This window comes from Agelaius tricolor, unplaced genomic scaffold (assembly GCF_023055355.1).
Source record: "Agelaius tricolor isolate 1412-34295 unplaced genomic scaffold, bAgeTri1.0.p SCAF_38, whole genome shotgun sequence".
In the NCBI taxonomy this organism is placed as follows: Eukaryota; Metazoa; Chordata; class Aves; order Passeriformes; family Icteridae; genus Agelaius; species Agelaius tricolor.
In genome coordinates this window covers 3,087,855-3,114,343 of record NW_027269298.1, presented here as the reverse complement: position 1 = coordinate 3,114,343, position 26,489 = coordinate 3,087,855, and the positions used below count along the sequence as shown (strand labels likewise).

At 48.9% G+C, this 26,489-nt stretch overlaps 1 protein-coding gene across 2 annotated transcripts in view; it reads right to left on the bottom strand.

The window, feature by feature from the left end:
• Positions 1-1,354: 1,354 nt before the first annotated feature.
• The window catches only part of COL5A1 (collagen type V alpha 1 chain), a 136,826-nt gene continuing 111,691 nt past the window's right edge, over positions 1,355-26,489 (bottom strand). Inside the window, exons 41-66 of one of the 2 annotated variants that reach the window (XM_071453943.1) lie at positions 26,173-26,226; positions 25,470-25,577; positions 24,226-24,333; positions 23,458-23,511; positions 22,773-22,826; positions 22,501-22,608; positions 21,628-21,681; positions 21,438-21,545; positions 21,254-21,307; positions 20,802-20,909; positions 19,776-19,829; positions 19,573-19,626; positions 18,879-18,932; positions 18,383-18,436; positions 17,613-17,720; positions 17,175-17,228; positions 17,024-17,077; positions 16,374-16,481; positions 15,871-15,924; positions 15,269-15,304; positions 14,452-14,505; positions 13,848-14,106; positions 13,366-13,478; positions 11,368-11,436; positions 6,914-7,147; positions 1,355-4,316 (exon numbers count right to left, since the gene is read on the bottom strand). In XM_071453943.1, the coding sequence (XP_071310044.1) occupies positions 4,170-4,316; positions 6,914-7,147; positions 11,368-11,436; positions 13,366-13,478; positions 13,848-14,106; positions 14,452-14,505; positions 15,269-15,304; positions 15,871-15,924; positions 16,374-16,481; positions 17,024-17,077; positions 17,175-17,228; positions 17,613-17,720; positions 18,383-18,436; positions 18,879-18,932; positions 19,573-19,626; positions 19,776-19,829; positions 20,802-20,909; positions 21,254-21,307; positions 21,438-21,545; positions 21,628-21,681; positions 22,501-22,608; positions 22,773-22,826; positions 23,458-23,511; positions 24,226-24,333; positions 25,470-25,577; positions 26,173-26,226 (2,316 nt within the window). In that variant the 3' untranslated portion in view covers positions 1,355-4,169. Of the gene's footprint in view, positions 4,317-6,913; positions 7,148-11,367; positions 11,437-11,491; positions 11,561-13,365; positions 13,479-13,847; positions 14,107-14,451; positions 14,506-15,268; positions 15,305-15,870; positions 15,925-16,373; positions 16,482-17,023; positions 17,078-17,174; positions 17,229-17,612; positions 17,721-18,382; positions 18,437-18,878; positions 18,933-19,572; positions 19,627-19,775; positions 19,830-20,801; positions 20,910-21,253; positions 21,308-21,437; positions 21,546-21,627; positions 21,682-22,500; positions 22,609-22,772; positions 22,827-23,457; positions 23,512-24,225; positions 24,334-25,469; positions 25,578-26,172; positions 26,227-26,489 lie in introns of both variants that reach the window. The other variant, XM_071453942.1, reaches the window with a different exon arrangement.

Here is a 26,489-nt window from a genome sequence, read left to right as displayed (position 1 = left end):
AATTCCCCCCAGTGTTTCAGCTGCTGGAGTTACAGCTTTGGAGCTGCAGCACTAAACCATGGACTTTGTTCTGTGAAAAGAGGTGGAAGATCTGCCAGGGCTCCTGTGTCTGGCAGTGCCAGAAACAGTCAGATCCCTCCTCAGATCTCTGGTTTTCCCTAATAGCAGATCAAAGCTTCCCTCAGCACCGAGGTGTTTGCTGCAAGCAGCAGTGATTGAGTGCAAATCACAACTGCTGAGAAGGGCCTGGGGTCACCTTGAAGCTGATCCAGGTCCAAGTGAAGTGTTACCAGCTGGGTTTAAGCAAATAAAGTTATTTTGCCCTCATTTTTTCCTGCAGCTCTGGTACCTCTGCATTTCTGGGGTCTATCTGGATGAAGATTTGGCCGAAACACCCCAAGATTTCCCAAAACTACTCCTAGAAGTTAATGACACATTAAATAACTAAAGATTAAACCATTTCAGGATGGGATTTGGAGCACCCTGGGCTGTGGAAGGTGTCCCTGCCCATGGAACTGGCTGATCTTCAACTTCCCTTCCGACCCACCCCAATCTGTGACTTTGGCTCCTTCTCTTTTCTTTCAGCAAAGAATGAAGACCATCAAAGACCTTCTGCAGCCAAAGAATGAAGGGCAGAAGCTTTTGGGACACAGAGCTTGGCTTGATCACTGCAGAGCTGGGCTGGTGGCCCCTGACCCACCTGCAGAGCTCCAGGTGTCACCTCCTGAAGGTCCAGCACCTCCTGGAGCTGCAGCACCAAGCAGGGCTTGTTTGAAGAAGCCCCTGAGGGCCAGAGTGACTCAGATCCAGTGACAGCCACTGGTGGAGTCTCCCACAGCGAATTCCAGAGGATCCTGGAGTGAAACCTGCAGGAGAGGAGGAGGAGGAGAGGATGAGCAAAGTGTCCCCCGTGGTGTTTCCCTCCCCACAGCAGAGCCCTGGGGCCAAGAATGGGAAATTGGGGGTTGAGGAGCTCACCAAGAAGCTGGAATGTTTTTTTTTTCCCTGAATTTGTCTTGGTATGAGAAGATCAACAAGAGAAAAACGCCTCTGGTGAAGCTTCTGCTGCTGTGAAGGTGAAGAGCTGGTGGCCACACAATCTTCTCCTCCACATCCAAGCAAAACCAGGTTGCATTTTTGCACTGGAACGTCTCACTGAGAAGGAAAAAAAAAAACCCAAACAACAAAGAAAAGATTCCAGGCCTGGAATCCCTCCCCATGGTGGGTTTGGGTTGTATTTTACAGTATTTGTTTACCTTTAAGCACTTCCACTGCAGCTCTGATGAACTTTCCAGGCTCCACGGGGCAGATCCCACTGCAATCAACTCCAAGAAGAGATTCAACATCACGGGGGTTTAGGTGGAAACAGTAAACTTGATTTATTGAAAAAAAAAATCTATTACATTTATTCCTTTATTACACAGGTTTAAAATATTTAAAAATAGCTCTTATGGGCATTACACTTAAATTTTATGACATGTTTATTGGACTTTGAAGAAATGTACAATACGGCATTTGACACTATATTTTAAAAAGGGCCTTATGTACTAAAAGTTGGGGTTTTTTTTCCATAGGTTTTATTTTTCTTATCAACATTTGTTCAAATCAATATATATTAAGGGGAGGAGGGAAATAAAATTACACAAAAAGAAGGTCTGCAAATACAAGTAGTAATTTTATTGCAATATACCGTAGCTAAGTGGTCTGGGGGGGATTGGAACAGTTGGGAGCTCAGTACAATTACAACACTGTGGAATTCAACAGAGGAAATTTTTTATTCTTTTTTCTTTTCTTTTTTCTTCTTCTTCTTCAAGCAGAGAAATCAAAAGGAAAAAAAAAAAAAAAAAAAAGCTCCCTTGATGAGAAAATTGAGAACAGAATCCCATGACCTGGGCAGACACACAGGTGTGGACAAATATCAAAATATCAGAAATATCAGGATATGGCTTTGCTGGGATGTGCAACCTTTCCTGCCCTTCCCGCTGTTGCCAAGGTGACTGAGAAGCTGAATTCCTTATTTATTATCCTAAATTCCTCTTCACTGCTCTGCTGCCCGGAGTCTGCAGTTTTTAGGGTAGCACCTTTTGGGTTTGTTTTTTTTTTTTTTCAATTCCCTAAAGTGGGAGAGAGAGCACAGGAGAAGAAGGGAGAGGGATGGACACGGCTCCTCCAGGCCCCAAAAAGCACCTCGGGCACGGCCGCTCCGTCCAGCACGGCTCTGCCTCCCTCCCTCGGATGCTGCTGCTCCCAGTTTGGGTAGGAGGGGGGAAAAGACATCATATATAGGCTTTTTTCACAGTAAATGTGATGTCTTTTCCTTGGTGGTGAAAAATCCCCCTTGAGCTGAACGCTCCGGGCCGAAGGATAATAATAATAATAATAATAAAAATAATAATAATAATAATTTATAAAAACCCCACCTTGCAACAGTTCTTTTTCCAGCTGAGAGACCTGAAGAAGGAAAACGGGCAAGGAGGGAAAATAAATGGGAAAAGAAGAGGGTGTCAGCACGTTGTGAGCCGTGGAAGGAATTAAAAAAAAAAAAGTGGGAAGAGCAGGAAAATTGCAAATTCCCCGGATTGCTGGGCGGGCAGCACCCCCACGGCTTCAGGACACCCAACATCTACATAAATTAGCACCACAAACGTTCAGCCACTGAGGACAATCTGCTCTGCTTCCAACCGGGAAAAGACGTGGATATCCTTGGGAAAACCAAAAAATAAGAATAATAAAAAAAAAATGGTAAGGACATTTAAATGCTTTTTCCTACACGGGCCCATCTAAGGAAGGAGAGGAGCAGGATTTGGACAGAAGAGATAAGAAGGTGCCATGCATTTATCAGCAGCCAAAATCTGCCTGAAAGTGCCTAAAAAGCCAAGTGGGAGATTGGCCAGTGGCAGGGTATCCCCAGTGTTGTGTTAAAGTTATCAGATAGCACCACAGAGATATGTAAAAATAACTATAAAAAGCACCTTTTTTCTTCTTCTTCTTTTTTTTTTTTTTTTTTTTTCTTGTTTTTATTCTTGATATTCAGAGAGGACAAATGGATTTCCCCTGCCACTGGGATCTGCCACTGGGAATGGATTCAGGTTTAATTCTTATCATTTTAAAGAAATGCTGAAAGAAAAAAAAGAATTCATTTAAAATATGGGTGTTAAGCAAGTGGATGAAAAGGCAGAGACTCAATGCAGATCCTGCTTTTAGATTAGGGGATTTGTAGGGAATTTTGTTAAAAAAGTAGCTTTAATTTCCTCATTTTGAAAGGAATCATTCCAAAAGGCATCTGTGGCTCAGGGGGCTGGTTTGCACCTGATCCTGGGGGAAATTCCAAGGCTCCAGATCCCAGTTTGGGGCTGGGAAGAGGCAGAAGTGGGGACAGGAGCTGCTGTCTTCATTCCCAGCTGGAAGCTTGGCTGGGACCGGGTGGCTTTAATACAGACAAGGTCACTTGCATGGTTTGAAGGCGGAAACATTCCAACATTTCAAATAAAATACGATACAAATATTTACTCACAAACATACAAAAATAGAAGCACCTTTAAGACAAGGCAAAGAGATGCCCAGTGTGACCTTGAGAGTCAGCACTTTGGAAAACGTGGAATGAGGCAAACTCAGCGGAGGAAACATGGAAAATTCTGGAATTGGCCATGCTGGAGCTGATCCAAACCTCGTGGAAGGCAACAAAACCCCTCTGAGGAGCTTCAGATCCAGGACTGCCAGGACTTCAACATCGAGCTGGACACGAGGAATTTCAAGTTTTTTCCATATTTCTTTTTTTTTTTTCCCTTAGGAACAAACAAACGCTTTCTGGTGAGAAGAGGAGGAGGAAGCAGGAGGAGTTTGCTGGAGGTGGGCTCAGCTCGGTGGCAGCAGGGACAGGGCCAGGTCTCCGTGTGTGGCTGTCGGTCATGAGATTCCATATCCATCCTGGGAATGGCTGAGGGGGGCTCAGAGGGGCTGGGGCAAAACCAGGGACACAACAAAATAGGGGGAGAGGAGGGGAAAAAAAAATAATAACCCATCGCTGTCCAGTTTCAGACCGTGCACGTGACGAGGAATTCTTTTTTTTTCTCCGTTTTTTTTTCTTTTTTCTCTTTTTTTGTTTTTAATTAAATGGCGCAATGAGGTTACGAGGTTGCTCATTTGGAGACTAGGTTCAGGTGGCTCTTTTAGCCCAGGAAGCAAGCTGGTCCCACCTCGAATCCAAATTTCTGTGCCGCTTCTCCGAAGTCATTGAACATGATGTCGACTATGGGGACCTGCTCCACTTTGGGCGTGTTGATCTCCAGGATGGTTTTCTGGTAGCCCTTCCTTGCCTGGAATGAGGGAAAGAGGAGCTCTGAGGATGCCTCCAAGCCAACATCAGCACAACTGAATAATCACCACTCTGCTGGGAATGTGGGGTTGATTTTTTGCTGGGAATTTCTGGACCCAAATCGGAGTCACCGCCACCCAAATAAATTTACTTGCACGTTTAATACATGTGCTGAAAAACCCCTTGGGAGGTGCCCAGACCTTGGAGCAGAAGCAGATCACGACACTCTAACTCTGCTCCAGCACATTTCCAGGCTGGAATGGGAGCCTGGAAAAGTTTGGGCTGTGGAAAGGTTGTTTTCCCTCCCCCAGGACACACCTGGCTTGTTGGGCAAATGGTAGCAATTTAATTTGAATACATTACTGAAAAGATCACATTTAAAGTTGGGTGGAATGCACAAGGTGCTGCTGTCTTTTTATCATGCCTGGTGGCCATGGAGTTGTTTCCAAAATATAAATAATTATTAGAGGAGCAGAAGTACCCCCCGAGGGCATACAAAGCTGCACAAACAAGAGAATTTATGGAGCAGCTTTGGGCTCTACCTTTCCCTGTGATTTGTGTGGCTCCAGAGAATTGGCTGGAGCACAGCTATGAGAAAGGGCTGGAAGTTCAGGAAAAACATATTCAGATTATGGGAAGAACATCAGCCCTGGCTTCAGCAGCCTCCCCACCACAGCAGGACCTCTGTGGCAACCCCGTGTGGGACAGCCCAGCCTCATCTCCACAGGGGAGGGCTCAATCCTGGAATCATTTAGGGTGGAAAAGACCTTTAGGACTGAGTGCAACCATTAACCCAGCACAGCTGAGCCCAGCAATTGGATGGGTTGTAGCACTCGCTCCCAAAAAAGACATAAAAGCACCTCTAAACTCCTGGTGGAGTTCTCTAAATTCCTAACAGCCTTTTTATGGGTCTAAGAGTCAGACTAAAATCATCTTTAATGTAGAGAATCAATTGTAAACCCCAAACTCCTTTTAAGTAAATAGATAAATCTCAAATATCCTGCCTGTGCTTTGGGCAGCACGATCTGCCAGGGTAGCAGATTAATTCAATTTATCTGCCCAAAAGGTGGAGGCTTTCAGGAGGCTCATCCCCTTTAAAATGTGCAGCATGTGCTCCTCCAGCAAGCCTGAGATTCAGAGGGGAAGGGAGGAGAAGGCCCTTTTCCCAAGGACGTTATGTCAGCAGGAGACACGAAAAACTTGAGGATAAACTTCTCCTGAGTGTTTCCAGAAGGGGGCTGGATGCCCTTTCCCTCTCCAGGAATGTGCTAAAAGTTCTAATCTGATTTTCCTCATTGCTCCATCAGTAAGAAAAATCTGTTTGTGCCAGAGCAGAAGCGTCTCAATCTCAAATTACATGAGGAGCTTTTTCTGTCAAACATCTCAATCTTTCTGTCCCGTGGGCTCCAAGTGCTGCAGTTCCAGAGGGTGGGAATTATTCATGTTTTTACACCAGCAAGCTGGGGCTCAAAATAAATGCATGCAACACCTGCTTTGCCAAATTTTTATCTCCTGAGGGCAGAATTTTCAGAGTTTAAACCCAAATCAAGCATCCAAGAGGAGTTAAAGAAAAGGGAGGACGTGAGGCACCTTTGGAAACTGTGGCTGTGCTTGGGCACCCCATGAGCAGCACAGCCCAGAGCCCTCCTGGGCCTGCAAAAACAAAAATTCCAACCAAATCCATCCTGCTTTGCCTCCCAGAATTTCTGAAAGCAGTTACAAAGATCCCTATCAAACCCTGCAAATTCCCAACCCAAATTTTAAGAATTTCTTAAAGAAAAGCTCCTTATCAAACCCTGTAAATTTCCAACCCCAATTTTCAGAATTCCTGAAAGAAGTTACAAAGACCTTTATCAAACCCTGCACATTTCCAACCCCAATTTTCAGAATTTCTGAAAGAAAAGCTCCTTATCAAACCCTGTAAATTTCCAACCCCAATTTTCAGAATTCCTGAAAGAAGTTACAAAGACCTTTATCAAACCCTGCACATTTCCAACCCCAATTTTCAGAATTTCTGAAAGAAAAGCTCCTTATCAAACCCTGTAAATTTCCAACCCCAATTTTCAGAATTCCTGAAAGCAGTTACAAAGACCTTTATAAAACCCTGCAAATTCCCAACCCAAATTTTCAGAATTTCTGAAAGAAAAGCTCCTTATCAAACCCTGTAAATTCCCAGCCCCAATTTTCAGAATTCCTAAAGGCAGTTACAAAGATCTTTATCAAACCCTGCACATTTCCAACCCAACTGGGCGCCATCGCTCGCCTCTCCCCGTGTAAGGAATTGGGTGAGAGCAAAAGCACAGGGAGGCTTTTAAAAAAGCAAGCAGCATTTTTAGGCAGATAAATTGGATTAATCAGATTGATTTGACCCCTGGAGGTGCTGCAGCTTCCAGCAGGATCACGGATTCCCATCAAATCATTTATTTCCAACTTGGGCAAGAGCATGTTGATGTCTCCCATGTCAAGGACAACCCTGAAGCACCAGAAATTTGGGGGTGATCTGCTCTGGGGAAGACAGTGCTGTTCAAGCAGGGGAGGGCACAGAGGTGTCCCCAAGGCATCCCCAAGGTGTCCCCAAGGCCAGGAGCCCCCACGTACCGCGCAGCCGTCGAGGGCAGGCCGGATGTAGGGGTTGTTGTCGTAGGACATCTCCTCGTCGTTGGAGCCCAGGAAGCGGATGGCCTTGTCGTAGCTGTTGGTGGTGGCATCGTGCCAGGCCACCGACTGGTAGCAGTTGTAGGTGATGTTCTGGCGGGCTGAGGCGCTCAGCAGACGCAGGAAGGTCATCTGCACCACCCCGATGGGGTTCCCGTCCGAGTCCACGTAGGAGAGCTGGGAGAGGGGGACAAGGGACAACACTGGGCAGTGAGGGACAGGGGGACACAGCTGGGGGCTCTGAGGGACACCAGGGCCACCACCACAGACTGCTCCTGAGGGACACCAGGGTCATCAGCACAGACTGCTCCTGAGCTGGGGGCTCTGAGGGACACCGGTGTCACACAGACACTGCTCCTGAAGGGCACCAGTGTCACCATGACATGCTCCTGAGGGACACCAGTGTCACCAGCACAACACTGCTCCTGAAGGACACCACGGTCACCACCACAGACTGCTCCTGAGCTGGGGGCTCTGAGGGACACCAGGGTCACCATGACATGCTCCTGAGGGACACCAGGGTTACCAACACAGACACTGCTCCTGAGGGACACTGGTATCACACAGACACTGCTCCTGAAGGACACCAGTGTCACCAGCCCAGACACTGCTCCTGAAGGACACCAATGTCACCACAGACACTGCTTCCTGAGGGACACTGGTGTCACACAGACACTGCTCCTGAAGGACACCAGTGTCACCAGCCCAGACACTGCTCCTGAAGGACACCAATGTCACCACAGACACTGCTCCTGAGGGACACCGGTGTCACACAGACACTGCTCCTGAGGGACACCAGTGTCACCAGCACAGACACTGCTCCTGAGGGACACCGGTGTCACCATGACATGCTCCTGAGGGACACCAGGGTCACCCACACAGACATTGATCCTGAGGGACACCAGGGTCACCACAGATGCTGCTCTGCTCACCCAGGGGCTTTTTCTTCTCTTGCTGGATGGGGTGAGGGCGTGAGCAAAAAGATTAAACCTAAGGAGGGCAGGGGGAAATAGAGAAGGGGATTTCAGCCCTGGCTGCAAGAGGGAGGGAATTTGGGGATATATCTCAGGAGTAAGCCAATCTTGAGAGTATTTCTCCAGCTTCTGAAGAGGAGAGAGGGTGAATTTCTGTGAGGGTTCAGGGCTTTATTTTCCTGTCCTGTCTGACACAAATTTCTGACTGCTGGGGGTGCTTTGTTCTGCACACTCTGGGGTATTTTCCATTCGTTTTTCCTGGGGTTTGAAGCAATCTTGGCACTGCATCTACAGCAATCCTGGCCCTGCTGATGAGGGCTGGGGGCTGCCCTGGTTGGAAAAGCTCAGCTCAGGTAAAGGGAAAATGGATTTGCTGCCCTGTTGTGAACACAGATTGTGAATCCCAGTCTTGCACACTGGGATTTGCTCCATTCTGCCCACCAGGCTCCTTTGTCTCCCATGCAGGAGAATTTATTCCTACAAAAAAAAAATTATTGAAACCCAATCCCAGCACTTGGGGGATCCAGGACTTTGTGGGACTTTCACAAAATGAATTTTTGCAGGTATGAACTGACTGTGCTTGAGGAGGCATCTCCAAACCACTGCCCTGGATGGATTGAGGATTTCTTTAGAAACAACCAGGAACAAAACCCAGGCACCCAACCAGTGTGGATTTCCTCCAGGTGCCACCAACCCTCGAGCTGTGGTGCAGGCTGCAAACAGTAGAAGAGATTGATTGATAACCACATGAAAACACTGAATTAAAAGAGACAATCCAAATAAACAAAGATACCAACCGGTTGTCAGGATGCTGCTGCACTGTCCTCCTGAGAGTTAAATGTGACTGACCAGGAGAGAGCCACGCATGCCAGGAGGAGCTACCAGAAAGCCACCAGCACGTGGAAGGAAGGGGACAAAAAATGCCAAGGACTTGTCACACACCCAGTGTGGCACTACTGAGCTGCAGGACTGACTCTGATTTGGTTTCATATCAAACCAGTGCTTGTTTTGCAGCCTGGCTGCCTTTTAAGGGGTCTTTTCTTGTTCAGGATGTGCAGATTTGGTGAAGCCCTGTCCCAGCTTTCCAGCTGGAGCCACTGGGAGCTGGCTTTGTGCACAGTGTTTGCTCACTTTGGGAAAATTCAATCCTTTCCTCTTTTCTCTGTGCTGGCAGGTGTCATGTGGCTGGGAGGGATGGGATGGGATGGGATGGGATGGGATGGGATGGGATGGGATGGGATGGGATGGGTGCAGGCCTCATTAGAGCTGCTGGCAGTTGTGTGTAACAGACACAGAGAAAAACACCTGCAAGCCTCTTATCCCTCTAAACACAGCTTGGCTGCATCCTGAGGAAAGGTAAGGAATTGGCTCCAAGGGCTCTGTAGAATTGATGAATGGTGGTGTGGGAGCATCAAACCCAGCTGGTTTGGTTGTATTTCATATTTACTGCATCCCTCTCACCTCAGGTGTCTCCAGAAGAAAGGCAGCATCTGGCCAGCTGTGCAATCCCAGGATTTATATGGAGCACTGGAAATCTTCCCCTCAGCTTTGGGGCTCCCCAAGGGTTCAGCCCCTCAAGACACCAGGACCTTCTCCATGGAGCGACAGGAGCAGAGTTACACCCAGAGGGGAACTCAAAGTCCTTTTGATTCTGCCACTCCACACACAAATTTCAGCTGAGGCAAATGTCTCCTCAATTTACCAATCTCATGGTTCCAAATAGTGACTGAGGCAAAATCAGAGCCAATCTTAAAATAAATAAATAAAGATATAAATAAATAAAGCTTTTATGGCCTGTGTGTTTGACTGCTTTGTGGTTTGCTTAGGTAGGTCTTCCACATACTGGAGGCTTTTTTTAATTTTTCCAAATAGAAAAAGCAGGACAGGTAAAAAAAAAAAAAAAAGGCAGGAAAATGACAACACAAAAGGATGGAACAAAGAGCTCCAAGTAGCACCAGAAATGTTTTTATCTGAAAAAGAATAAGCCCTAAGCTCTAGGCTGGCAACTGAGCCTCTAACAGAGCTGGGAAAAGGAGAAGCAGGGGAGATGGAGAAGTGGAGGCACTTGGAACATTAACTGATGAAGTGCTCTGTAATTAAGCTATGAGTAGCTGCCCTCCAAGGAGCCAGGAGGCTGAAGCCTTGGCTTTGCAGCCTGATTTGGTGATGCAGAGAAGCCCCAGAGGCCGTGTCCTCCTCGAGGGCAGGATCAGAGCAAAATGTGTTTTAGTGGCGATGGAATGCAGCAAACACGGGAAACAACGCAGGGCTTGGGTTGTTTGCCCTTTAAGGTGGAAGCTGGGGCACTGCAGGAACCCCTGCCCTGGGGAGGGACAACCCAGTGGGACACAGCAGAGCCTCTCCTGGCCCTGGGCAGGCTGGCTGTGTGCAGGGAATATTTGCCTGTTCCCACATTCTCCTGGTTTGACTGAGCTCCTTCCGTGCATCCCGCTGATTCTACGGGAACTGATGGGCCAGGGGACATTTCTGGGGCTGAAGACACAAATCTGACACCCCTGCCCAGCACTGGGCCTCTGTGCATGTCCTGTTACCAGATAAGAAACCAGAGCTTTTCCTGGTTTATGCCTTCTTTGACCTCAAAACAGCTCTTCCCCCGTGAAAAAAAATCCTTAATTGTGACTCAGTCAAATTCCTTTGCACTAGGCTTGGCTGGAAATCTTCCTTTAAATAAACGACTTTGGTTCTCCCAAGCTCTGGGGTCAGCATGGGAGTCTCCAGAGTGCTTCATCTCCATATGGGGACAAAATCCACCCTATGGGGCAAACCTGTCCTGGAGAGGCCAGAGATGTGCAGCTCCTCCCCTGGGTCCCAGCTCGGGGCTGGAGCAGCATTTTAGGGATCTCTCAGCTCTTGGGGTAAGGCTGCACTGCTGGGGCACAGCAACAAGGGGACAGCAACATGGGGACTGAGGAGGAGACAGCAACAGCTTTCCCTGTGGGATGAAGCACTCCCTGTGGGATGCAGAATTCCCTGTGGGATGAAGCACTCCCTGCGGGATGCAGCTCTCCCTGTGGGATGCAGAATTCCCTGTGGGATGCAGCTCTCCCTGTGGGATGCAGCTCTCCCTGTGGGATGGAGTGTTCCCTGAGGGATGCAGCTCTCCCTGTGGGATGCAGAACTCACTGAGGGATGCAGAGCTCCTGCAGGGCTCTGTGCAGACAGAGCTGCCCCAGGGTCCCCAGGGTGTCCCCTTCTAACCCCGGGCAAGGCTCAGCTCCCCAGTCCCCAGTCAGGCAGAGTGGAACAAAGCCCCCCCAGAGGCTTTGGGCTCTCTCTCAGAATTCCACCTTAAACACCTCCATGTGCCTGGCAGGGGGGTTAGTCCAGCATGCAGAGGGCAGCAGCGTGGCCATACCAAAGCAGGTGCCAAGCTCTGATTCAGGGCCAGGGTTAGCCACTTACCAAGGACCCCCGCTTGTATTGACTATACCATGTGGCAGGCTGCTCTTTGGGCCAACGAGCCATTTTACTCTGTAAAATATGACAGGGGGTTAAAGGAAACAGCAAGCACCAGGATGCATCTTACCAGTTTACCGCGCTTGAATTCACTGAACCACGAGCCTGGGTTTTCCTTGGGCCAGGAAGTAATTCTAGCCTAGTTTGTGGACAGCAAGGAGGGGAGAGAGAAAGAAAAAAAATACAATCAAAATTCAAAAGTTTACTTTCATTCCAGAGTCTGCATGTCTTATTGAAATTGTCCAACTTGATTTAAAATGTTTTTTTTTTTTTTTAATCTTTATGCATCAGTAATGAGAGCAGAAGGTGGCTCTGAAGCAGAGAGATGGAGTGGTGCTGCTCTGGCACCAGCCTCCTTTGCTGAGGGCTGTCTATGCCTCCTGGGAACTTGGGATGCAAACCCAGCAGTGGCAGGAAAATTAAAAGGAAAGCCAGAGAGGGAAAAAGGAAGCATGGATGGGAAAAGGTGCATTGATCTTCATGTGGAGGGCAGTGCTGGTGCTGGACAAGCCTGGTGCCTCTCTAGTGCCAAATCCAGGTGCTGTGGGGCTGGGAAAGGCAAAGGATGTGATGAAGGAAAAGCCTCTGCCTGCCTGAGGTGCTGGACACGCAGGATGGAGCTCCAGGTACCCGCAGGGGTGACATGGACAAGGAATCAGCCACCAGAGCATCCCTAAGGCAGCCCCAGCTCAGCAGCCACAAGGAAGGAGCGTGGCTGCTCCCTCAGCCTCCCACAGCGCCCTCATCTGTGCTGGAAATGTCTCCTAAAGCAGCAGCCCAGCTGCAGGTGACTGGGGACTGCCCTGCCCTTTGCAGGATGTCACCTGCAGAGCAAATCCCAGAGTTTGTGCTGGGGGAGGGATGGGCTGAGAGAAGCCACGGCTGAAACCCTGCTGTGCCTCATCACAAACCCACCCAGCCTCCCCCAGGGATGGGGTGGGTGCCTCTTTACATCCTCTGGGTGGGAGAAGTTTTTTCTTATGGATCCCAGCATGAAATTTGTATTTGAGGAGTTCTGCAGCTCCACAGAGCCCCTCACTGAACCAGCACAGCAGGAGCTCAGGCCCCTGCAAGATCATGGCCAGACTCTGCTTTTTGAGCTGTCAAATTTTGAGGAAAAACACAGCTCAGTGATGCAAAGCAAGAGGAAATCCATCTCCACTTTAAACAGCCCCAAGAAAAACTCAGGCAGGATTTATGTGGCGTGTGCTTTGTGCTGTGCTGACACACATTTCTGGTGGATGAAATGCAGCAGGAGAACAGCTCAGCTTTGTCACAGCTGGAGCACAACTGTGACACTGGCACAGCTCCCCTCAGGCTGAATTGCTGTGTTTCTGCTTGGCCAGTGCCACAGCTGGTCCCCAGGCAGCTCTGGAAAACAGAGTGCAGGGATACAGGACAAAAATGATGGGTATGGCTGAGCTAAGAGCATCATTACACAAATCACTTCATCAACCTTGTGCAGAAGTGCCAGGGAGAGCTCTGAGCCTGCTTGCAATCATTCAGGATCATTTACCCACAAGGAACAGCAGGAAAAATGACAGGAGGGAAACATTTATCTGCCCTGCCTGGAAACACAAGGAGAGGAGGGGAATCAGTGGTGCTTGGGCATGCAGGGCTGTGGGAGGGAATGAGTTAAACAGAGCTCCCAATTCATGCACCAACACACACCCCTGCCTTGGACAGCAAAGTCCAAAAAATGAAGGTTTTAGCATTTATTATGCCTGGGAAACCATCAGAGGTGGCCCAAATCACAGTTTCTATCTGATTTTCTCTTTGTCAACATATTCCATGCTATTGTAGAAGGTAACGTTGTGTAACGAAGGAACATTCTGGATCTTTGATCCTTCCTTGCTGCTGCTCAATTGGCTGCCTATGAATATTCCTATCAGGAAACCATCTACCACCAGCACAGAGGGGAAAGCAAAGGTGGTGTGGACTTACTCCTTCAGATTTCTTATCAGGGAAGATGCAGGTCTCTCCACCAGCTGTGAAATTACAGTAAACTTTGAAAGAGTCCCTGGAGCACCCTTGGTTGGGATCAACCCAGTATTCACCTGCATGAGAGGAGAGGAGGGAGGAAAGGATCAGCTCAGAGGGCACTTCAGCCACCTCCTCACCTGGGGCGTTTCACCTCTCATGGGTTATTATTTATAGGTAGTTATAAATAACAATTCTCATGGGTTATTATTTATAAGTAGTTTTTGAAAGCTGGTCATCCTCTGGTGCCAGCTGAAGAAGGTTTTCCATCCCATATCCCCATTTTCAGCTGGAAGGGCTGCCCAGTGACATCCATCAAGCTCTACATATTCCACCAGCCACATCCCCCATGGACTTCCCAAATTCCTGGTCTCCCAACCCTTCCTTCTGTGTGAAGCTGCAAAACCCCTGGAATTCCCTCCAATTCCCCCTTTCCTGGGACACACCATCTGGGAAATCAGGGTGGCAGAGCTGCAGGTCCTTGCAGGTGCGTGCTGGGTTGTGCTGAGTGCCCAGGGGATGCTTCATCTGCTCAATTTCCAGTTTCAAGGAGTTCAGGGAGCCAAAAATCTCCTCCATGCCATCAGCATAGTCCATGTAGTTGTCAGCATTGCCATCGTCCAGCAGCTGGCTGGCATCAATGTTCCTCCTGGTCCTCTTGGCAGCCTGGATGGGCAGGGGCTGGATGACTTCTCCAGGAGGACCCTGATTTTTGGGGGAAAAAATAAGATACAACTTCTCATTCCATTGGGAAAAGGACATGAGAGGTGGACAAAGCAGCAACATCCTGAAATGCACATTGGACGTGGAAAACAGCCATGGGTGGTGCTGATAAAACCTCTGGCTTCAACATTTCCCACCTTTCCTTGTTCTCTTCCCATCAATAATTCCTCCCTTCCCATCCTTTCTCCCCCAGTGTCTCCAAGAGACTCCAACCCATTGCTAGGATTGGAAAGGAATCTTTGTCCAGAGATTTTTTTTGCTTCCCAAATTCCAGCACCCACGAGGTCTGAACCTCATTTCATCCTTCACCTTATGGGTTCTACTTACAGGAGGCCCTGGGGGCCCAGGAAGACCTGATTCACCCTTGGGACCTGTGGGACCCTGGATGGAAAAACAAGGGAAAATCAGGAGTCACTCAGGAGAATTCACCTGGCACTTTTATCACATCCCAAACATTATTTTAACTAAAGAAATTTCATTTTTGTCCTTTCAGGCACACAAGAGGAGTCTCCCTGTACCCACATCCCAAGAAAATGGTATTTTTGGTTATTTTTGGTGTTTAGGTGAAAGAAAAGATCAAACACCTGGAGTTACAGTCAGATTTTTCTTATGCTTCCTACAGAATGCATAAAATGCATAAAATCTTCAACTCTCCCAACCAACCCAACAGTTCTGCAAGTCAAATAAAATCTTCCAATTAATAAAACACCGAATTCTGGATGGCAAAAAAAAGACACTAAGGAGTTGCCCAAAAGATGAATTTTTAGCTGCCTGCACAGCAGGTGTGCACCACGAAGCTCCAGAGTCTCATTTCTCACCGAGTTCTTCACTTTCCAACTTCCCACCTCCCGCTTTTCACGGGCTATTTTTAATCCCCTCCACTCTCCAGCAGCAGCTTTTCTCCTCAGGACTAAGCACTGGGATTGCTCCTTGTGATCTCTGCTGCTCTGCTCTTCAGGGAAGTGCAGTTGTGGCACAGAAACCTTCCCCCATTATCACTGCTGGGCTTAGGCAGCCTGCAAAGGCAGAGTTCCCTAAGCCCTCTCTGCTGATTGCATTCATTTTGCTGATGAAGGGAGGCCCAGCGTGTCCCACACTCAATAAAAACCCCTCAGCCTCTTCCTTTAGTTGTGTCCATACTCACTGATGAGCCTTTAGCACCCTTGGGACCAGGTGGACCCTGTGGAGAGGCAAATACAGAAAGGAGTCAGCTCATTTCCAAGCAGAGAGTTCAGAAAGGGAATTTTTATAAAATTTACTCCCTTTCTATTTCCATTTTCCCTCATTCACTTCAGGTGGGTGCTGCTTTTATTTGCCAACAGACAAAAAGCTTTTGTGGCAGAGCTCCACACTCCTGCCCCGGTGGGGACTGGGGAAGCTGCTGGGAGATTCCTGGAATGTGAGGCTGATCCCACTCCATGCTCAGGACACCCAGCTGGGCACCCCAGGCTAGCACCAAAAAAGTGATGAAAATCAGCAAAAAAGGGCAAGAAATCCCCATGGGATTGTAGATATTCCAAAAGAAAAGGGGAGGGAAACAAGGGGGGAACGATTTCCCAGTGCCCATCTCCCACATCACTTCCAGCACTCCTGGAACTTATCCAGGACTTTTTAAAGGGTTCAGCTAAAAAACCCCACTGTGCCCAACATCCTCCTACAGCCAGGGCTGTGCTGGGCAGTCCTGGCACCACCAAAGTGGCTCCTGAGGGCTCCCAAGGAATTCCAAAGTCATTGGTTGTCACCTACCGGTAATCCTGGGGGCCCTGGAGGTCCAATGGGTCCAGAGGGACCTGTGATACCCTAAAAGATAACAGGAAAATGATATTCATCTGAAATTCTAGCTTAAAATTACACATCCAAGCCCTGCTCACAGGTGGGCACTCAGTTTTGGGGGATTCCAGGCCAATCTGGAGCTTTACCTGGTTTTTAGAGCATGGGCAAGGAATCTCTTATCTCATTTAGGCTCACACTTTTAAAAATCAGCCCTTCAGATGAATATTTAATGGCACCATCCCTCCAGGTCTATTCAACTCTTTCATAGGACCCTTGAGAATCTGCTTCCCACTAAAATGGGTCATTTTGGAGCAAATCCATGTTTCACACACAGAATAAACCACATTAATACAGAAAATATCCCTCAAAAACTGCCAAGGATCTCCTGCCAGGGTTGCCCATCTCTGCTATGCTGCACCTCCTCGAGGGTGCAATGCTCCAATGCACATTCCAGGAAGGTTTCAGGGAATATTTACCTGCTCTCCCTTGGGTCCTGCTGAGCCTTGGGGCCCTGGGAGGCCTCTGTCACCCTTTTCTCCCTGCTCTCCTGGTGGCCCAATGAGACCAATTAAACCTGGGTGACCCTGGGGGAAAACAGCAGATGTTAATTAGGATTTCTGACTGGAGAGAGCAAAGACATTTCTAGATCCAACCCCCAAATATCTGAGTGGGGTGAGAGGAGTTTGTAGCAATCCCTGACATGTGGAAGTGGGAGAGTGACCAAAAATAGGAGATTTTTACAGGAGAAAATGCTACAAATATAGAAAGAACCTCTGCACTGGAGCAGCTACTCATTCCCTGGGGTTATATAAATATATATAATATATATTTTTTTATATATATCATATATCATATATTTTATATATATATATATATATAAATGAGAGAAAAGTTTATAGGGTGAAGAATCACCCCAAAAATGGGCCAGGGCTCTGCACTCCCACACTCCCCCACAGCTCAGCTCCTTGGGGCTCACTCAGAGTGCTCCAGCTCTCCTCTGAAGCTGTCACTGAGGCTGGTGACACTGCCCAGCCTTGCCCTGACAGCTGCAGGACCCCTGGGCAGTGCCATTTGTCCCCCACACCCCACCAGGGACCAGGCAATGGGATCCTGAGTGCATTCTCACCTTCTCCCCTTTAGGACCAGAGTCTCCTTTCAGACCAGGCAAACCCGGAGGGCCCTTTGGGACACGGGGGAAAAAAAAAAGAGGGGATGAATTCATGTCACACTCATTCATCCAGGTCAAAAACTCCTAGGATTGGATGCTCTGGACATACCATTGGGCCTGGAGGACCATCTGGGCCAGGGGATCCCGGGAGACCTTGTTCACCCTGTAAAAAAGTGCAATTTCCTCATTGCCAGTGACAGCAGCGCTCCCAGCTGGGAATATTCTGATTATTCACCTGTGCCAGGGAATGACTGTCCTGGCTTTTCACAGGTGGCAAAGGCAAAAGGATTTATGTTCCTTCCATGCTCAAATCTCTGCTGGAAAAGGGACCTTGTGGGTTGAGGAAAATCACTCCTGGAGAGTGGCTGAAGACCCAAGACTCAAATGAAACATGTGGGAGATGATATTCACCATCCCATTTTTCCCATGAAATCTGTTTTATCTGCTGTTAGCCATTCCAGCACGGACAGAAGCCTGAGAAAAGGCCCCTTCCAGAGAGGTGGGACACAGGAAAAAAGCTGAGCTTTCTCAGGCTGGGAATACTCACAACTGGACCGGGGATCCCACGGAGGCCATCAGGACCAGGCTTCCCTGGAGCACCTTGGGGACCAATGGGTCCAGTCTTCCCAGGAGGTCCTTCCAAACCAGCTTCCCCCTGGATGAAGAGGCAGGGGGTTGAATTTGTGTTGGGACATCAGATGATTTTGTGAGAGGGTGCCAGGACGTCATGGAGTGGATGCAGATCCATGCAAAGCACTGGAAATGAAACTTTCTGCTCCCTGATTTTCCTGCTGCTCCCTCCACCTCAGGCACTCTCCAAACTCCTTCAGTTTCCAGCCTTGCCTGAATTCCAGCAGGAACCACCCTTTGGCTCTGAGCTCTCCTGGGTTCAAGGACACCCCTCCATCCACCCATCCTCCCTCCCCTGTGCTGCCACAAGGAGATCTGTAATTTCCCATCCTATCTCCATTTCCCCAGCACTCCCACCCAAACAATCCCAGCCCATGAATGCTGTGTTTGCCCTGGGAAAAGAACACGGGGCTCTGCACACCCCATTATTTACAACACATTACATTGCCAAATATAGCACTTGCATGTTCCAAACCAGGGAAAACATTCCCGTGACCTTACCAAGCCCTAATTATCTCCACAGAGCTTGTTAAGGGCTGAAACATAAGCTCAGATTGGAGGCCAGTGGCCCCAAATCCAGGCTAATTTGTTGTAACACGCAGCAAAATCAACTCCCTGCCTTGGCAGAGGGAGATCCTCTTGGACTAGCAAGGACACAGCACAAGAGAAATTCCATTCAGCTCTCACCTTGGCTCCTTTCTCTCCTTGCCTTCCTTCAGGACCAGCTGGACCAGGAGGGCCCTAAAGAAAGCCCAGAGTAGATGGGAAACACAATTAGATGCTGCTGATCTGCAAGGGTCCGTTGGAATTAGCAAAACGATGCTGCAGCCCCAGGGAAGGAGACAAAATGGAGACAAATATCCCTGAAAAGCTTTTTAAATTAGCTCCTTGCTAAATGAATCCCTGGGTTCTGCCAGCAAGGCAGGAAGAGCAGCAGTGCCTCATCCTTGGATTTTCTTTGGGCTGTTAACATTAAAAAAAAATCCATGGGATTTGCTTGGCAGCTTCCCATCAATTTCCAATGGCTGTGGATGGTGCATCATTTTATTTTTTTTAATTATCACATATTTTTTTAATTATCACATGTTTTACACAGCATTTATTATAGGCTTAGTAACACTGTGAGTTTTAAAAAGTTAATGGAAGTGCTTTTGGGAAAATCTTCCTAAAAAAACCAACTCACCCTTTTCCCAGGGGGTCCAGAGGGGCCTGGCTCTCCTGTGGGCCCAGGGGAACCCTGCAGGGAGAGAGGGGAGGAGAACAAGCCATGAGTGCCCCACCCATGGATGGATGGATGGATGGATGGATGGATGGATGGATGGATGGATGATGGATGGATGATGGATGGATGGACAGATGGATGGATGATGGATGGATGGATGATGGATGGATGGATGGATGGATGGATGGATGGATGGATGGATGATGGATGGATGGATGGATGGATGGATGGATGGATGGATGATGGATGATGGATGGATGGATGATGGATGGATGGATGGATGGATGGATGGATGGATGATGGATGGATGGACAGATGGATGGAGGGATGGAGGGATGATGGATGGATGGATGGATGGATGGATGGATGGATGATGGATGGATGGACATGGATGGGATGAATGGATGGAGGGATGGAGGGATGATGGATGGATGATGGATGGGATGGATGGATGAGGTGTGGATGGATGAGGGGTGGAGGGATCAATGCATGGATGGATCCATGGAGGGATCCATGGAGGGATGGATGGAATGAGATCCTCAGTGGGCAGTTCCCTGTGGGAAATTCTGGTGGGAGTGAGAGGCTCAGTGTCCCTGGAGCTGGCACAGAGCCATGGGCACCGTGGGGAACAGCTCTCATCTCTCCAGGTACTCACAGTCTGTCCAGGTTCACCATCATCACCTTTGTCACCAGGAGGACCGTCTTGACCCTAAAAAGGAGGGGAAAAGGAACAAGGAGGTGTCTTTAGGGTGTGAATGGTGCTGAGCAGAGGAAATGCCAGGGGAGCTGCTGGGAATGAGCAGCACAGTTGAGTTTCACCACCCCAGGAGGAGGAGGCTCTGTGAGACCAACACTTACAGCTGGGCCAGGCTCTCCAGGAGGACCAGGGTCACCAGGGAAACCAACTGGACCCTGCAAAGAGAGAAGAACATTCCCAAGTCAGGGATGTTGCACCTGGAGAGCACCAGTGACAACACGGGGAGCCACCCTATGGAGTAAAACCCCAATTTGTACAAGCACAACCCCTCTTTGGAGCTGCAGTGTTTCCAGCCTGCCCCAGCCAGTCCAGATCTGCATCCTGACCACCAGAGCTCCAGAGACAATGCTGGCACTTCCATCCCAGTGTTTCAGAAATCAGAGTCCTCCCAGCTTTGGGAACATGCAGATTGGAGGGTTTTGCTTTTGCAAATGTGTGACATTTTGCACAGGAGGAGCCTCTCAGAGCATTTAATGACTGAAGCACTTCAGCATTCTTCCCCATACAATGTCTGTCGGGTGCTTCACATGATTCCAGGAGCAGCCTGCAACCCATCACAGATATCCCAAATCCCATCTGTTAGGAGGGATGACTAAACTCCCCTGCCTCCTCTGCTTCTTTGTGCCATCTTGCCTTATCTCATCATAAATTTCAGGCACCAGAGGAGCCTGCAAGATAAACTCTGCACCATTGTCCCCTGGTAAAATCAGCAGAGCTCCAGTGGCTTCAGCAGAGCTGTAGAATCAGCAGCAGGGAGCTGGGTGTGCAGGTACAGCTCCCAAACCCAATAAATCTCCTTGATCCTATTTTGGAAGCTGTGCTCTGGTGCAGAAGACCTTGGAAAGCCATAAACACAAAGTGACCCTACTGCAGCTGCTCTGCATGGGGTGAGATTCCTGACAGCCTGCAAAAAGCACTGACAATTCCAGTATTTCTGGGAAATAGGGTCCAGCAGGGTCTTTCCCTCATCAACACCACCCTAAGGAATGGGGCTGAGATCATGGATCACCAGAAGAACAAGTCCATGGCTAGGAAATGAGTTTAAATTTCCACAGATATCTCTGGGAACAGCTTTTCATGCAGAAATCTCTGCTGGCAAGGCAAGGAAAGACTGAGGGGGTACTTACAGGGCTGCCTTTGGGGCCATCATCACCTGGTGGGCCTTTGGGGCCAGGTGGACCAGCAGCACCAGAGGGACCTGCTTCCCCCTTTTCACCTCTTTCACCTTTAGGGCCCTGTAAAGGACAAAAAACTTTTATTATCAAGGAAAACAGCAACAACAAAAAAAACCTGATCTCTAATTATCCTTTAATCAATTCTGAGCAAAAGAAGTTCTATTTGTGTCTCCAAACACAAGGACATGATTTAACAGTCCCTTCCCACAAGGACTGAGTGGTGTTCATGGTGTTCAGCTGTGGGTAGCCCAGATTTGGTGACTAAACGTGATCCTATAAATACCCAGGAACGTGGCAATGTGTCATCAATACCCAAATCCAGGACAGGGCTGGCTCAGCCCCTGCTGTCCCATCCACATCCACACCTCTCCAGCTCATCCATGCCTCTCCCAGGGGGCACTTACCGGCAGGCCAACCTCTCCAGGGAGACCAGGCTCACCAGATTCCCCAGGTTCACCCTACACATGGAAAAAAAAGGGATGGAAATATTCACATTTCTGCAGGGGGATGAGTTTTCTGCTGGCACAGCAAAGGCACTGCATGAGTGCTGCAGCAAACTCCTGCTTCAGGCTCCTCAGGGTGCTTTACCTTCTCTCCTACTGCACCAGGGTTTCCTATTCCTCCAGGAGGACCCTGTGGACCGTCTGCTCCTGGTGGCCCAGATGGACCTCTGGGTCCTGGTGGGCCTGGTGGGCCCTGAGAGAAAAGGAGGACAAATTTCAGACGGGTTTCTCAGAGCAATGTCAGTGGTGAAATAAGAAATTTGGAAGCCCCTTACCATCTGGCCAACGTCACCCGTTTCTCCCTTCTCCCCGGGCGGTCCAGGCAGGCCCTGTGGAGGTGCAGAGGGTGAATTTTAGCTGGGAACATCTCAGGTGAGCCCCAGCTCTCACCACCCTACATGTAAGAGCTCAAATGAGGGATGGGAGACTCCAGGGGCTCTCCAAAATGCAGTTTGTTGTATCCATGAGTTACAGCAGTCCAGGGTCATGACAGAGCTGTGCCTACAGCTGCCAGCTCCAGCTGCAGGCAGGCCTGGGGACCCTTAGTCCAGGTTACAGATGCATTATAGACTTTTCTTTTGGTTACAATGCATTATAGACTTTTCTTTGCTGAGCATCTCAACACAGTAGAACCAATCTATACCTTAACTATTACCTATAGCCTATCATAGCTACTATAATTGCCATATTCATGCTTCTATTCTCCAATCACTAAAAGTCAGTACATTACAGTTTAAGCTAGTACATTTTTAGTTTACTAGTACATTACAGTTTAAGCTGGAAGTTGTTTTTCAGTTTTCTTGCAGTGGAAAATTCTGAGACCTTTTTTCTACCTGCAGCATTTGCTGCCTTGTTTGCCTGTGCTGTCTTCCTGCTTGGTAAAAACATCTTCTTGTCTGGGGTGGGTTTATCCTTTGCTCTAAGCCATAAAAACCCCTTCTAACCAACACACCCTTTGCCTCCTTGGTTATCCAGTGAGACTGGCTCAGCAATTCTTTTCTTCTGTATCAAAACTTGCTTTCATTTCTATTCCTTCATCAGACTCTACATTTAAAAATCTTTCTGCTAAGTACACACATCTGTGAGACTTTCTTGTCAAACTTTCATCCTTCCCAACACCTAAACCCTCCCTGGATGCTGTAAATTACCTGCAAGCCCACAGGGCCAGGGGGACCAGGGAACCCTCGGGGTCCTTCATCACCTTTCTGACCAAAGAGGCCTTGCTGTCCTCGGGGCCCGGGCTCTCCATCAGCTCCCTGCAAGGACAGGCTCTGATCAGCCCAAGACAGACGTGGGGACCACCAACCCCACCCCACCACGCCCAGCTCCTGCTGGGCAGCAGCAGTGCCAGGCAGGAATCATCCCAGTGCTTCCCAGGAGGCTTTTTGGGGGAAAAAAAGGGATTTTTGCTAATACTCACAGCTGGGCCAGGCTGACCAATTGGACCCTGGGGACCAGTGGGGCCTGGGGGACCCTGTCACAAAGAAAGAAATGTCAGTGTTAGGAGCAGAGTGACAAATTCACCTGGAAAAGGTGAATTCCTTCAATACAATCTCCATTAAAACTGCATTAATTCCCAAAAGAGAGGTGGGGAACAGGGTCAGGCCTCCCTGGACACCCCAGCATTCCTCCAAACACATTTTTGCTGCAGCAAAGCAGTGTCAGCACTCAGCCCTGACTCCTGGGTAACTCATGTTCTTCAGGCTTTGGGCAGCACAAAAAGGGTGTGGAACTGGAATTACCACAGAATTACAGGATGGTTTGGGCTGGAAGGGACCTTTAAAAATCACCAGGTCCACCCCTCTGTCATAAACTAAATCAGAAAGGGAACTTCAGCCAAAGACCCAACTTTGATGGCAACACTGCTCATGTTTCACAGATATTTCCATGCTAAGTGGGTGATGTGGAAATATCTCAGTGTTCCTGGGAGCTGGAGGCTCCCACTTGAGGCTCTCACTCTTTTTTTTACATCATGTGGGTATTTGATGAAGCACAGAAGATGAATCAACATTAGAAAATGATATAAATTTAATTTCTATTTCCAGCAAGTCACACAACGAACCAGACTCAAGAGAAGCAGCTACAGCAGAGTCCCCATCACTCACCTGCTCCCCCTTGTCACCTTTGCTGCCCTTCTGCCCAGGCTCCCCGATCTCACCCTGCCAGGAACAAAGGGACAACATTAATCCATCACCACTTCCCCATCCCAGCAGCCCTGAGGGGCTGCATCCTCATCTCAAACCCCACAGGGACTGAATGGGTGAAGAATTCCAGAGATTTGGCCACTCCAGGTGCAACCAAACCCTTTTCCACCCTACAATTCCTTGGCTGCCACACCATGCGCGAAGCTGCATCCTGCAGACCCTTTGAGCAGGCACAAGGGATTTGTCCCAGCTGATTTTTCCTGGGAATCCTCCACCCCAGAGGGGCTTAATGAGAGAGGGAATTAATTTGGAGAGGCTGGGCATCTGTGGGTAGGTGTCTGCTACAGGTTTGGGGGACCCAATGTGGATTTCAGGGAATTTCTGCATCTTGTAGACCCTTTGAGCAACCATGAGGGATTTGTCCCAGCTGATGTTTCCTGGGAATCCTCCACCCCAGAGGGGCTTAATGAGAGAGGGAATTAATTTAGAGAGGCTGGGCATCTGTGGGCAGGTGTCTGCTACAGATTTGGGGGAGCCAACGTGGATTTTAGGGAACTTTTTGGCTGGAAGAGGACATGGAGCCCCATCTGCTGCTGCCCATCCCATGGGATTTTGAGTTCCACAAAATTCCTCCAGCAGCACATCCCACCCAACTGTGGGGTGCACCACGGTGCAAACGCTGCCCAGCTCCGTGCCAGAGTGACCCCAGGCAGCAGGAGCTGTCCCCACCTTGTCTCCATCCTCTCCTGGAGGTCCAACAGGACCTGCTGGTCCCGGCAGTCCCACGGGGCCCTGGATGCCATCCCGGCCAGCCGGTCCTTGGGGACCCTTCTCCCCCTGGAAGCAGAGAAACAGGCAGGTCACACCCTCTGACCGATCCATTACAGCCCATTAAGGTTTTATTCAGCTGCTAATGACTCCTGGCTGGATGGGCCGGAGCAGCAAAGCCGCTGCCAGCTGATGTTTCATCTGTGCTCCTTGTCTGAAAGGAGACAAAACTTCTGTCTTGAGGGATAATGAAAAGAACAAGCAAATGTAAAGATCACAGCTGCAATTTCCCTGCTACAGCAACATAATCTGATTTAATCTGAACCCTCTGCCAGCCCTGCCTGGATGACAAACAAGACCCCAAGTAATTTTTACTCCCACCAGCCAGTTTTTGCTGATTCTGGTCCTGCTCCCTCCCTGGCTGACCCCCAGCTAAGGAGGGTTCTCAGGAGGCCCATCCTGAGATTCTGGACAAATAAAACCACCTGAAGCGAATAAAATAATCTCTTGTCAACATCTACTTGTACTCCTTTGAGCAGGAGTTTTCAATCAAATTTGTTTGTTTACAGGAACTGAACAGTGAATATTTTCCAGTTTTCTCGTCCATGATTGAATTGCATCTGAATCCTGGGTGCTCTCCTCTAAATAAATTAGATGCCACATAAATTGCCTATTCATCCCTGCCCTGACTGACACATGCTGCAGGTACTCACAGGACAGATGTTCCTAAAACTGATTCACCAGGAAATTCTCCCCTCTGGATCAGCTGCTGGAGTTTCTAACAAAGCAGCAAGTGTGGCTGATAAGCAGTTCTGATATCAAAGAGCAGCCTGACATCACCTAAGCCACCTCTGGCTCCTTCTGCTGATGGGGCTGGCTCAGTTGTCTGCCCACAGGCCTGGCCCTTGGCTGATTGTCACCAGGAGGTGACACAGGCTGTGGCACCTTTTCAGCCCCCAGGCCTTCTCCTTGCCTGAGGACACACCAGTCCCTGGGGTCACAGCCATGCTTGACAGGGGTGGCACCTGAGCAGCTGACATCCAGTGGTTTGATGTGCTCAAGATGAGAAAATTCCTTTCTAACTGAACTTTATATCCTTATTTTTTAATAATTTAAATCTCCACAAGGACTGATCCCATGCTCAGCTCCCTACTGCACACATCTCCAGTTGTCCCACAACTGTTCATCTTCATACTGGTACTTACTGGAGCTCCCTTTTCACCTGCAGGTCCTGGAGGTCCCTGAGGGCCAGGTCTGCCTGGCAATCCTATAGGGCCAGCTGATCCTGCAGGGCCACGTTCCCCAGGAGAGCCCTGTTGGGAGGAGGAGGAGGAGGAAAGGAGCTTTAATTGCAGTATCAAGCTTCACCCATGGCCAGACAGAGAGAAATCCAAGCTCTTCATCTGTGGGATAACTGCCACATGAAGAGTTGGTACCACCAGCCTAAGGGGCCCTGCAGATTAGGGTTTTTTTAAATTAAAATCCCTGGAAGGGCTGGATTCTCCTCTGGATGGTGCAGATTGCTCAGCTCCTGGGGACACATAAACAGCCTGGAACAAGAGCATGAGCTACTTCACAGCCAGCAGGGAGGGTTGGATGATGAATGTTTCCTTCCAGGAGGACGGCCCTGAGCAGGGATCTCAAGTGGAGACAACTTCCAGAGGCAAAGCAGGTGGATTAGAAACAAAATCCTGGATGTTCTGAACCCCTGCAGTTCCCTCAGCCTGTCACGTACACCCACAGCTGACCCCACAAAATGACTGAGCTGTTACATGCAGGGCTTGTAAAATACAGGAACATGCAGGGAGTCATCAGGAAAATCAGGATAAAGCCTGGAGCTGTGACTAACCCTGGCCTGGCCCTGCCAAGCTTGTAAATGGTGCTGCCTGCAGGGACAGGGATACTCACGGCTGGGCCTGGAGGGCCTGGGGGACCTTCATTGCCTTTCAGTCCTGGAGAACCCTGGAGGAAGGAAAACAAAGTCATCTAGGAATTCAACAACTGGAGCAACTGGGAATTCAACAACTGGAGCAACTGGGAATTCACAACTGGAGCAGTTGGGAATTCACAACAGGAGCAACTGGGAATTCAACAACTGGAGCAACTGGGAATTCAACTACTGGAGCAACTGGGAATTCAACCACTGGAGCAGTTGGGAATTCACAACAGGAGCAACTGGGAATTCAACAACTGGAGCAACTGGGAATTCAGCAACTGGGGTAGCT